Source organism: Thunnus maccoyii, chromosome 6, assembly GCF_910596095.1.
Source record: "Thunnus maccoyii chromosome 6, fThuMac1.1, whole genome shotgun sequence".
Lineage (NCBI taxonomy): Eukaryota > Metazoa > Chordata > Actinopteri > Scombriformes > Scombridae > Thunnus > Thunnus maccoyii.
The window spans coordinates 6,520,694-6,534,319 of NC_056538.1; the positions used below are offsets into that span (position 1 = coordinate 6,520,694).

At 42.4% G+C, this 13,626-nt stretch overlaps 1 protein-coding gene and 1 long non-coding RNA gene across 4 annotated transcripts in view; one reads left to right on the forward strand and one right to left on the reverse strand.

Annotated features, from left to right (window-relative positions):
• Positions 1-7,563: 7,563 nt before the first annotated feature.
• Positions 7,564-9,575, reverse strand: LOC121899290. The gene is made up of 4 exons (XR_006096672.1): positions 9,486-9,575; positions 9,037-9,207; positions 8,325-8,693; positions 7,564-7,880 (listed from the first exon to the last, which is right to left on the reverse strand). It is a non-coding gene; the product is annotated as an uncharacterized LOC121899290 (long non-coding RNA).
• Positions 9,576-9,654: 79 nt separating this feature from the next.
• epha4l (eph receptor A4, like) overlaps positions 9,655-13,626 on the forward strand; it is a 56,334-nt gene continuing 52,362 nt past the window's right edge. For all 3 annotated transcript variants that reach the window (XM_042413899.1, XM_042413900.1, XM_042413901.1), the window contains exons 1-2: positions 9,655-9,990; positions 11,782-11,849. In XM_042413899.1, coding sequence (XP_042269833.1) covers positions 9,894-9,990; positions 11,782-11,849 — 165 coding nt within the window. In that variant the 5' untranslated portion in view covers positions 9,655-9,893. The remainder of the gene's footprint in view (positions 9,991-11,781; positions 11,850-13,626) is intronic.

Genomic DNA, 13,626 nt, shown 5'->3' on the forward strand with positions numbered 1-13,626 from the left:
CAGCGGGACGCCATAGCAACCAGCCCACCTTAGGTGATTACCATGCTCAACCCTACCTCACCCACCTCCTCCATCAACACCCATGGTGCAAATACAACCCGCCCCCGGGAGCAGGAAGAGGAGGAGGAGGAGGAAGAAGGGGAGAGACAAGGAGAGGAAAAGAATAGCTGGTCTGAACAAAATATTTTACCATAATGTCTCTCCATCTCTGCAGATTAGACAGACTCCCACATTGTGGTTTTTGCAGATATCGTCAGATTGTGTGTTTCTTCTGCTTTCACTGGAGGATAGGTGAACTAAATACTGTTCAAGTGTATATGCTTTGCATCCTCACTGAGCCTGCACAGCGCAGGAATCAGATTGGAGTCGACCAGTTGATGAAGTTCACATGGCTTATATCAGAGAATGACATCTGAATTTTGGATAGTAGCTCAGACGTAACTATTTTGAATATAACAAAGATTATGCAGTACTGTAGAATAGAATAGAATATAACTTTATTGTCCACAAAAGTAGAAAACTGTTTTTGGCCCATCTGGCAGTTCATTAAAACATAATCATGTACCAACACTAACAGTATGAAGTGAGAAGAACAAAACCAACACTGATTACCACCGCGCACCGTCTGTGTAGCCAAAGCCTGATATATCTTATTCCTCAGTGCCACAGTGCTCCATTGTTGTCCAAAAATGATTAAAAACACATCATTGAACCACACTGTTGCACTGTATGACTTTTCCTCATTACCATGAATAGGCCACGCTTATTTTGAGTCAATCACAGATGCTGTCTTGCCTGCATAAATATTCTCTCGAGCACCAAATCTGCACATGTTTGAGTAACATTTGTTGACTACCTGCTTTCAATAAGAAAGATGGAGATTATCACCAGACTTATCCTTTAAGCTCTGCATGTAAAATTTCTCAATGAGCAGGCACACAACATTAAGTGCAGGGTGTAGATGATCTGTTGAAAATCACATACAGGTTTTTCTAGTGGATGAATTATTGAGTATGAAGGTCTCTGACTGCTCACCAGCAGCTTGTGTGCAGCTTCACATTGTGCAAACCTATTAAAGCTGAAATCTGTAACTTTCCACTATGTGCCACTCTTCACAGCAGCAACAGGTTGACAGCAAATACTTGTGTGAAAGGTCATCCTTCATCTGAATCAGCCATGACAATATCTGGAAAATTACCCAGTTAGTGATGCGTGATACTACTTGGTTTATGCTTCATTTTGTTGCTTTGAAATCCAGACATGGTGTGAAATGTAGCGATCTCTTAAGTGTGCCGGCATGGTTTTGAACAGTCTTTACTGTCAGCAAGGACAGACGCCACCTGACAAACCATTCAAAGATGATCTACATGCAGATTGCATATTAAAGATACTCCACCACACAGGTATTACATATTAGTGATGTAATACCTATAGTGTAGCCAAAGTGAACTGCATATTTATTTCCTTTTTTTGTCAGTTCATGACTTGCTTAAATGCTAAATGCTACACTAAATCAAAACACAGCTGCTAAACATACAACACAACTGCCAGAACAACGACCTAGATAAATGTTATTAATCACAATTACAACATTGTTGTAGTAAAAGATAAACATTCAGACATTACAACTAAACAAAAAGGGGCTTTTTTCATACAACTTAAAAAATTAAACCATCAGTTGTATCAATCCCAATGTATTATAATGCTTCATAATGTTGTTACATATATCAACTGTCTTTAATTTTTATCCATCATTCACATCAATCTATGTCATAAATAAGCAGATTTATTGACTCATCCAATCAGTTTAAGACAGCAGAGTATGTGCAGCCATTTAACACCAATAAATCATCACTACGTTAGTTTACTGGCCTCTTGCCAGTTCTGCATGTTACGTGTTGTGACACTGGGTTCTAGTGGGCAGTAAAATTTAATTGTTTTATGGTTGAAAACAGGAAGAGGGGGCTGTTCTTCCTCCGCCCATGGAGATAAAGTGTTTTGGTTAGCAACAATCTTTGTGGATAAGGATAATATGGTCTTAATTTTGTAAATCATTAGTTTAACATCAGTAATACCGCTGGCATGAGATAAAAGCTACCGGGTGACAGCGATCTGATTTGTTTACAGTCATTATATAATAGCACCACAGTTCCTCACTTAGCACCTCTCATTTGTACCAGTTAGTCTCAGAGTAACAGCTGAAAGACCAAATGCTCATTGTGCGCTTAAAACCTCCCACTACCTTCTGTGCCTGCTCTTGAGTCCCACTAAGTTAGGAGAAGACATCAGTTGGAACACAAACGCCGTCACCGAATCACACTGCTGAGTCTGATGGTTCAGCCAAGTGTCAGGTTGTGTGTTAGTGTTACGCTTGTGTCTTGCATCTGTGCTTGCTGTAAACTCACAATTAAAAAATCTTAGACTGAGAGAGAGAGAGAGAGAGAAGTTCTCTACATGAGTTTTATTAATGCAATGTGACTGGAATCTATGCATGTATAAGCGTATAAATAATCCATGCATACATTTGTACACGCTGTTACTAACATGCCAAGGCTTAGGGAAATGTCCCTTATGGAGGCACATACCTTCCATAACTTCCACATACATAGCTTTGCTGTCACTGCTCCACCTCCTTGTCTCAGTCTAAGTATGATGATTAGGAGGTGCTCTGAAGCGCCTGACACCACACCATAAAATAACTTAGAGACACCTTAAATCATCTCCCCTTGAGTGTTTATTCCCTTTTGCGGCTGCCAAATGTCTTTTGTGTGTAATCTTTTACATGAAAATTCTAAAGCTGCCTAGAGTTCTAGTTGATTTGTAGCTTGTGTTGATGCTTTAAGCGTTGAGTGACTGTGCCGCCACAGACATCTAAATGCATCTAACGGCAGCAGCTTAGTCTGGCAGCCAGATGAGACTTTGCTGGATCGTTACCCAGCCTACTATAAACCAAAAATGATGTTTCTACAGCAAAACAGTGGGATAAGTGGGTTTTCATGGGGTTACAAAGAGTAATTTGTGACTTTGATACAACTTTGCTACCTTTACACCTCGTAAAACAAGACACGGCTACTTCAAAATCATATACCTCAGTTACAACCTAAGAAATAAACCTTCCATAAAATGTGCATTTCTGTTGCTTCCATGCACTTTCTGTTTATTTTTTATCAGACTTGCCAGAGAAAGGCATGTAACCTTGATATGTCTTGATCAGGGAAGTTATACTACAGCGTGGCATTAGAGAAACTCTCAGTGTGAGCACACACCACCTGCTGTCAAGTCTCAAACCAGTGGCATTTCCCAGAACAACAACTCAGGACTGGAAAATGAAGGGCGATAAACAACAGGGCAGACACAACAACGGTCCACTTTGAAAGCCCTCAGGTAATTCTGAAATGACACAAAGGATCTCTTGCCGCTCGGTTGCTGTTCCACAAGCACAGAGAGAGCTCGCACATGCTGGGCTCTACTGCTGGACCTGCCGTGATGCTTATCGACTGACACACTGCCGTCAGGGGGTAAAGAGCTGGGTGGCAGGGGCAGGAATAGGTCAGATAACAGCCAGTAACGTGGCATGGGCCATGGGGATGGATGCTGCATGGTGGACGGCTTGTAGATGGTTTCAGAGTTAATATGGCTTTGCCATAAAAATGCTTTTCTTTGTGAGGGGTGGTGATCTTTTTTTCAGTTGTATCACACTGACAGAAATGTGCTCATATGGTGTCTTCATGTAAAACCACAGTATTGCATCTGTAAATGGAGAAATTGTTCAGAGTGCCAGCTGATCATTAGCTAAAAACTATTTTCAAATTTGGAGCGTGGTTTCCAAAACCGAAATCACAAGAACAGAAGTGTAGAGAATGGATTAAACCATGTGTTTATCTGCTCTAGCTTAAGTTGCAAATGTTACACTGTTGCCTTAATGGAGCATATAAAAGAGGTTGATAACATAATAATGTAGTTTGACAAATTATGTATTAAATATAGGTCATCTGACTGACTGATATTCCATGGTGGATGGTAGCCTAAACATTTTCACACTGGCCATGTGATCTATTACAGCTCCCACAACATTTGATTCTAAAGTATCAAAGCCATGAATGTATAATAAGATCTTATAATGACATCCATAGTCAAAGCGGGTTAGTGGTTGGGTGACATTTTCTACTGACAGTTATGTCAAATCCTTCATAAAACACACACAAACTAACTTTAAGAAAGGTGAATGCTTCTTGCTGGAGACACAGTTTCAATTACAAGCTTAGTAAGACAAAAAATATCTGACAAACTTGTAATTAAAGTAAAACTAATAACGAATTTGCAAGAACACCTACGTGTTCTCTTGGTATTTTCAACAGCTGCTGTGTTTTTTGTTTTTTAAGCTCATGTCTCATGAGGCCTTGGAGGCCCAGGGCACCACTGTAGCTCATTACATACAGTGGAAACCTAGCATTATTTACAAAGGCAAGGGCAAAGGCCATGTTATTAGACAAGTTATATTAAGTTTCATAAGTTATGAAAAATACCTGTTCAGGACTGGAACATCCACTGCATGGGACCCAATCTTTAGCAGCTCTGTCCCGCTCTTTATTTAGTTTGGGGAAGTTTACATTCCAGCAGCCTCAGCTAAACTTCTGTTAGATAGAGCTACATTGTAAAAGTAAAGCACATTGTTTGAAAATACAAAAATGAAAGCATAATGGTATACTACATCTAGAAAATCAAAAGGATATGTTAGAATGAATAACATTTTATTTACATTTTTGTCTATCATTTTGCACTGAGGTACTAAGAGTAACTAGCTCTACACTGTAGTACTTCATTTCTGTCTTCTACATGGATCATCAGCTGGTGTGTGCAACTCAGACAGTTATGCTTACATCACTTTGTTTAGAAATGCCAAAGGAAGAGACTTCAGGTTGACAGCACTGCAAACAAAAGTGAGTCATACTTTTTTTATCTTTTTAAATCCAAATACAACAAGGACAGCAAAGAGAGCAGTCGGTCTGATTGCTAGTTGAAAATGATGGTGTTGTCTTAATCGTGAATAGTAAGCAGGTTTGTTCATCTCTCCAGGTGACAGCGTCCACCAAATGCCTTACATTTAAACGTAAACATAAATATAAAAGGAAAGTGACTGGTCAAGAGGCAGTTCGGTAGATAAACACAGACATGATGTGAGTCAAACATTATGTTCTGCAAACACTTCCAAAAGCTGTCCTGAAGAGATAAAGAGTAAACATTGGATGGGCAATGTAAGTGCTGTAACTGTGAAACAATTGAGAGAGAGAAACAGCTTCAAAGAAATGTTGGATATGTATTGGAGAAGAGAGTCTGGCTTAAAATGTATTTGTGTTGAAATGTAATCTATATCATCTGTATTTTAGGCCACATGTTACAATTTAATCACTGCACCTCAATGGATTACTTTATCTTATTGCTGCAGCAGAGAAGAAGATATAGAAAGCACTGGGGATAATATAGTAATTTATATGACAGGTTTACAAGTTCGAAATGGATCATCAAAAATTCATGTTATCATATGGTCTTAAAATGACTTGGCAGAATTATCAGGAGATTTATGTGAGTGTAGAGTGACCTAAGGAGATTTGGATGATCATAGGCAAAGATAAAAACAAGTTTCACTCTGTCATAATACACAAAACAAGTGTATAAAGGTTGTGTGCATGTGTGTTTTCATGTGTTTGTGTGAGCAATATATATATTTCCAGTCCAGTGAGTTTCATCTCATCTCTGACATTCTGGTTCAGAGCTGCTCTCCTGCTGCTCTTTGATCTCTTCTTCCCTTTCTCCTCTGGTCTCCTAAGACTCCCACTCGCTCTGACCTCCGGGGACTGTCTCTCTAACTGCGGGCCCGAGGAACACCGCGTGAGGCTGGGGATCCGAAGGCGGTGGGCAGGGCCTGTAGCCTGGGGGGTCACGGGCCAGCAGGAGGGACTTAAGGGCTTTAGTTGAAACAATGGCCCAAACTGTAGTCAGGGAGGTGGGAGAAGATGAACAGGGGGAGGGTGGGTTGGAGGATTTTGCTTGGTTGACAATAAAGGTGTGATGCACTTTCTGTAGAGATGTGAATGATTGGGCAAGGTTGCTGTGCATTGGATTTTTCTGATGAGTGCTGGTAGCTCATAATTTGTACTGATAATGACCTGGGTGTTAACTTTGGTTTTTCGATATGGGATTAAAATGATCCCTTGTGCAGGTACCTATACAGTGTTATTTTCAGCTAGCTTACTTTGTGTTAAAGCAGGAGTTTGATGTTTTGATAATGAAAGATTTTAAGAGCACTGATGCTTAACTTATCAGTATAATGATATGTGTTATTAAGTTATTAACTTTTGTTGCATTAAAGTGCTTATACGAACACGTGACTGAAAATGAGTCAGCTCAACATGCAGTCAGCTGGGGTTAATTGTTGATGCAGCTAAACTAGTTGATTTGCCAGTCTGATTGTTGATTGATTAGAAAAACACAAATACTAATGAATTCTGACTGGTCACCATTACTGTTAACTATTGTAACTAGCTAACAGTGTATCTCTTTGCAGGAGTACTGATCTAATTAGCACTGCTGCAATTGCAAATGGTGGTTGATATGTTTAAAAAACCGCTGCTGTGAAAGATTCCTCCAGCTATGGTGGTCTTTAACGTTATGCCTTATAGTATAAAACTGGTCAAATATTTGCCAAAATGCAGGTGCAAGGTGGTCACATGCAGCAGATGCCAACCACACATCCCCACCTCTAGAGTGGAGCGGTTCCTTGTTGCTGGGAAACATAAAGTGGATATTTTGAAATTACTGTGTTGCCCAATACCTTTTTTCTAATTAGGAAGGAAGGTAGGAAGGAATGAAGGAACTTGATTGTCCACACTGCGGAAAATTATCTTTGGTTTCACCACGCAGGGCAAAAAAACAACATGAAACAGGACATGATGGAAAAGCTCTGAAAAAACTAACATCCTGAGTAAATTATAACTTCCATAATGTTAGAGCTGGACACGACTGATATCCAATTTGAACAAAGCTGATATCAGTCAAATATATCAGGAAATTGGTCTATAACACATGTTGTAACACAGCATACACGTATAACATATGAGTTTATTTGAGTGAGCTGTGTGTGTGTGTGTGTGTCCGCTCGAGAAAAGGATTTGGAGTCGGTGTGCATGATTGGCACACAATGCAGATGTGTGGGCAGCAGATGCCATCTGGAGAAAGCGGAGTGGGCTGGTAGAGGGAGGGAAAGGGGGGGGTGCTCCACCACTCCACCACCCCCTACTCCCGAAAAAAAAGGCGCTGGTTTGACAGGAAGATAAAGGAAACGATGGGAGTGTAATCAATCAAAAACACTGTGACACAAATAAAGGAAGACAAGAGACACAACCCGGCCCCTCGCACCCTGTCCCGACCACCACCATGGCTCCGCCTGTGCACCAGCAGACCTCCGTCGTTGTCGGTACATGAAACTTTGCCGTCATTGGTCGAAAAGATCAAAAGCGTCCTTGCTCGGTCCCCCTCTGGCTTTTTAAGGTTGCAAGGCTTGTAGTCAGGGGAGAACAGGGGAAAGTGCCTTTCATCTGGGGATGTAGTTTTGGACAATCGATGTTCGGGGGTAAATTGGCCAATTTCATTGGAGCACCAGATGCTTTGTCTGTGTCATTACGCTGGACGAGATGCTTTTGCAGGAGAGACCATAACCCCACAAAAGCACAGTATGGCACACCAAGAGACCCTCATAAACACCCTACACACACCTCTCCTCTCCATTTCCAAATCAGCCAAATTCTTACTAACTCCATAGCTGTCCTCTCTCGATCTGTAATGTATAAAAACACTACTCTCCCTCTTCATTTGAGTGGCATCTGTGAAGGGAAACAAAGCCACACTGTCTGCCAGAGTGTTTGAGACAAAGACAGGTCTATTCGCAGTGAGATCATCCATATGAGAAAACTCCTAGATGTTTCCTTGTATGGGCAGAAATAAATATATTGTAGCCAAATCTTGGAAGCCTGAGGTTGGTGTGACAGCTACAAAGAGGCATGGGAAATGGAACACTTGGGATCTGCCAAACGTGGATGCTAGAGGCTATAGACAACATTTCTGCACAAAGACACATTCATACATGTATGATGAAAAAAAGGTATTCAGACACCTGCTGAGAGTGCAGGGTTATCTTCTTATAGCTATAGGCTGCACTGTCTCACCATCACAAACACAGATGAAGATGCCAAAACTTAAAAAACGCATTTCATTTCAAGTTTAAAGATAGTCGGTTTCATACAACAGAAAGAACAATGTTGACATACTTTTTTGATTCATGTGATGAAATTCTGTTTTGGCTTCCCACCCTCAGAAAGGATCAGCAGTCCTAGAGCTGATGGGGATCCAATGACTTGCCCAAGGACACTTCAGCAGGGTGAATCTTTCCCAGCTGAATAACTGTCTCTGTAATCTGTAAAGGCCAAATTCCCCTCTAAATGAGTCACAATACAGGACCAGATATTAAAAAATGTGCTGGTTGTGGATGTGCAAACCTATCTGTAGTCACTGGCAGCAGTGTGTGGTGATGCAGAACGACCTAACCTGCCCACTCAGTGACAATAACCTCTGAAGATCATTGAAAGGTTGCCTGCCTCCCGCTGCAATGGGCACATCTCACGGGAGCAATAGAAGACCTGTGTAGGAGGACATAAAAGAGTGAGAGCACCCTGGGCAAAACCCCAAACCTGGACACAGCTGCATGGCTTTCTCAAAGACGAACAATGCAGCCTTTGTTTGAAGAAAAACTGCACAAGTAACATCATTTCCCCATCAATTCCTGCACATCATTCACTTCTGCAGCTTCACAACACCAGGCCTGTTCTAACCTGTATACTGAGGGATGGATCTGTGTGCACGTTTCATCATAAATACCCATAAAGCCTTGATAATATTAGAATAATAGCAAGTGACAATAATCCAATACAGGCTCGACACCGATCACAAAACGGGCATTGTCAATTTCACAAAGTGCAATACCATGTAATGTTAAGGAGGTCATGCTCATGCTTGTTCTTTAATCCAATTTTGGTGGCAGAACAGGCGTCAATATCTCCGCTAGGTGGCGACCTTGGTCTGATGCGGTTCACCTTGGACAGCGCTGCGCTTGACTGGAGCCAGACTACATGCAGGATCAGCACAGTGTGACTGCTGAGAAACACAGAGGACAAAAACTGACGCATTGCATTTTAGCCGTTAAAATATATAGCTAGTTTAGGAGCAGTTTCTGTTTTCATGCATTAAGGGAGTTGTGATTTCTGCAGATTTTTTTTCCTTGATCAACCTCAGTGCCTTATAAACTATGGATGCATGTGCAGCGCGCACACACCTCCTGTGCATCTTCACTTTTCATATCCCCCCGTAGTTTATTCTTGTAATGTCAATCGGTGACTCACAGGGTCACGGAGAGTTTTACATCGCCCTTGTACCTGCATGGCAAATATGGAGAAATGCCATCTCACACCATCACCATGTTTCTCCGTGTCTCCGTCTAGTGCCCACTGGTAAATGAGAGAGTGAGTTGTTTGGGGTGTGCGTGGGGGTTGGGGGGTGGGGGTGAGGGGGTAGTTAATGATTATTTGCCCCCCCTATTCCAATCCCCTGTCCACTATTCTTCCTATATGGTTTGACGGGGTCCGCGTCAGAGCGCACGGAGTAGACCCGCCTCCTGGCTGTGGTGCGCTCGGTGCGTCTCTCTCCCCGTGTCCGCTTCAATCCCATATTCCACTGGGAAAGAGAGAGAGGGGGAGAGAGAGGGAGTGAGAGAGAGAGAGAGCAGGACCTGGGAGAAGAGCAACGAGAGAAAAAGAGGAGAGAAAAACGGAACAACCACACAAATGGCACTCATGGCAGGGATTTTGTTCACGGCTACCTTTCTTGTTTCTGGGATTTCTACATTGGTTTCTACGGCACGGATATACCCCCCAAATGAAGGTAAGGTTGTTGGGAGAACATAACTGCCGCGGACTTCTGACTTCATCCCTGCTCCGTCTCCGTGTGTGTTTGCGCTGCGGAGCCCTACTTCGTGGCCCCCAGTTGCGGGTGCGTGGAGCCGCAAAGAGTTGAATGGTAGAAAACACAGACGATCACCTTTACGCAGCGACTTTTGCGAGGTTTTATTAAAACGAAGCTGAAATGAGAAGTGGCTTTCCAAAATGGGCATCGGCTGTTTGGGACTTGGATCGTGCCAGCTGCCGAAAGCCTGAGCAGGAATACTTGTAGCCCCGATACGGGCTGTTGTCTCTGTCAAGAGGGAAGGTCAAGCCGTAGTCAATCCAAAAAGCAATTTAATGCTGCGTATAGCATCTCCCTAAACGGACACGTCTTGTAGAACATAAATGAAGTGCTTTTACGAATCAGTGGGAGACTCGCAAATCCGGCAACATCCAACTGACCAAGCAGCTCTTAATTTATCAATTTCAGTATTCTTCACAGTGATCGCTCTCGCTGTCAGGGAGTGTTTTGGTGGAAGGTGATTCCGAGAATGACAGGAAAACCAAAACTAAAAGTTGAAATGTTATTGAATCAAGGGCTGCGCAGTGCATTAGATATACGCCGATTTAAAGAATGGTTCCCAGAGATCCACAAAACATATTCGGTTATGCTCTATCAGGTGCACGTTCTCTGAAAAGCAACCAATCATTTAAATGGCAGATGTATAAACTGAGCACGGTGTGCCATACCCAGAGCTCGGAAGGTTTCGGGACTGGAGTTCTCTGCTGCCTGCTCGGGGTCCCGGGGGCGCAGTGTACCCAGTTCCAAAATGTTAGGCCCAGTACAGACTACAGCCTACTTCCCAGTGCAAACACTAATAAATTAAATAGTTGATATTATTCGAAACAATCCCAGACTCCTGCTTCGAGTCTGTGTCCTGTAGATCCGTGTTTTCTATATTTGTCCTGCTCGGCAGAGCAAAGCTGTTCGACTCAACAAGTTCAAAATGATGCATCGTGGGCTCCGTTTATTTAAATATGAAACAAGTGTTTTAAATATAAAATGGATCAGTATTAATTGTAATTGTAATAATTTATACTATGACGGGCTTATTCATTAATTTTTACTGAGCAGTTCATTAAGTATTTCAACCACGCCGAATTCAAAACAAGCGTAAAAATAGAAATAGCCTAGGTCTATCTATACCAATTAATTAAATCGAAAACATTTTTAATTTACCTCACAGACCCAACCTTTTAGTCTTTCTAGAGAAATGTAGAACTATTGTGTCAGCCTGTCTGTCTTGGGCATTTTAAATGCATTTGTTCTTCAACGAGCACGTTTAAGCAGTCGGCTCCGTAATTGATTCTGACCACATCAAACATGCTTTGAACTGATGCTGAGCAAACTGAAAAATCATTATTTTAAAGACACGGGGGAGAACGCATTTGTCATTTGTAGAAAATATTTTTCTTAACGGAAATCAATCTAAACGACGTGCGTGAAACACAGCAGGGAATTGCGCACAAAAAAACATTACAAGTTTATCACTTTTACGCTCTTTAGTCTATTCTTTATTCTCTCTCTGCGCTGGCATCCATATAGTATATTTTTCTATTTGATAAATCGTTTTAACAGTTATTTGTATTCATTAAGCCTTTTTTGGAAGGAAATGGGAACCCTTTTCTCTCCTCGGTGTGTTAGACATAAGTGGATTATACATGCCAGTGCTGATGTTGTATGTGGACGGACTGAGACTACATGCTCACTTCTCCCATTCTTGTTTTCCAGTCACGTTATTGGACTCCAGATCCGTACAGGGGGAGCTGGGATGGGTCGCCAACCCGACAGAAGGAGGGGTAAGTACTGCAAAGAAGTGTCCCCTTGTTAGGACGCATGGTCCCCTATTGAGCAAAAATGGAGAGATATAATCCATTATTGGCAGGAGCTCTGGAATGGACCGCCAAATAGATACACTGCCCTCTTTGATAGGATGTTGTCGTGGTGAGCCCTTTATGGGAATATCTTTGTTGATGATTTATTGAATTGTTCAGCTGCCTGTACTGGGCTCAGGGTGAGATCAAGGCACAATTTCTAGTATCTTACAGTAAAATATGAAAAAAATTCTAATTCACCATTTAGCTGTACAGAGACCCTCTGGAACACCCTCCAGGGCCCCATGGGGTCCTCGGAATCCACTTTGAGAACCACCGGTCTACAGGCACCCCCCCTTACCCGCAACCCCTGCTCCCCTTTCTCCTCGCTCTCCTTCTCTCTAACCACTCTGTAATGGTCAGATGCAGGGGCCGATACTGCAGCGGGCGTCAGGTTTCCTGAATAGACGGTGGATTGAATCGGCCTTTGTGGAGAAACTTTATATCCCTTTCCACCATTGAGTTGAAGAGCGAGAGAGAGAGAGGGGGGAAGAGAGAGAGAGAGAGGAACTTGGCAGCTGAGAGAGGGTCCTCTGGAATGGATGAATAAGGGGGAAAGTGCAGTGGGGTTCAGCTCTTGCCGCAGGAGGACTGAATCAGGCTATAAAGCAACAGGGAATAGGGTCAACCAAATGCATGATCCCTCGGTCTAATTGGGATACCTACAGTGGCTCTGATAAGAGGAAGAATAGGGGACACACTAAGGGCCACAGCCCTACCAGGGGCAGTAGACGGATAGGGCCGAGTCTAAATCTGATCATAAAGAAATGGCCAACAATCTATTTGAATGCCATTATTTTGAAAATCAGTGATAACCTAAATTACACATTTCCTACATTAAACAAATATCAGTATTTTTATCAGTCAGCAGTCACTTCTCCATTTGTCCCACTCATATAAATTATGATGAGCACAAGTGAGCTTTTTAATGTTTTATGAAAATTAACACAAATTAGTAACAATCAAGTCAGCTAATGAATATGAACCCAGGGGACCAGAATATCACCTTGTGCAGCTGTTGCAGGCTCTGCTTGTGAGCTTTTTTCTATGAACTTGGCCAGTGCTGTGCTCAGGTCCTCCCCACGGCCATTTTATCACAAACAAGTGATCGACAGGGTCCTGGCAGCCCCAGCAAGCCTGCATTCACCCTCTCATTACGACCAATTGGCCTTATTCTCCCTCTTCCTTGCTATCGGGGAAAGGTGCGGCCTTATCTTAGTGCCTCTTGATTTTCACAACAAAAGAGGGGCGAAAGGAAGAGAGCAGAGTGGAATGGAACAGCAGGGAATGATAGACATTTTCTCAAATCATACAGCGGCAGCTATGTTTAGCATTATCCCGCCCTCCTCCAGGGAAATAAGTCTTTAAACCAGATTGTTTATGATAAGGCGTCAAATCAAATCTGGCAGCACAACCCATATTCTCACTGTTCCGTTATTATTTTTTTCATACAGTTTTCTAAATGGTTGAAGCTACGGCAGCCAAAGGCCTGTCTGCTCTTGTTTACAGCCCAGCTCAGTCAAAGACTCTATTTAAAACACACGGTGAAAAACTTAAGGGAACACAGCCTCTCAAGACATGCTTGTATTTGCTCAACAGTGCTCTGTCGAGAGGGGAACTTTATCATAAGTAAAACAAACATTCCCTCTCAGCAAAAATAAGCCAGGCCGTGCTGGATAACTTAATCCATGCGCCCCACGTC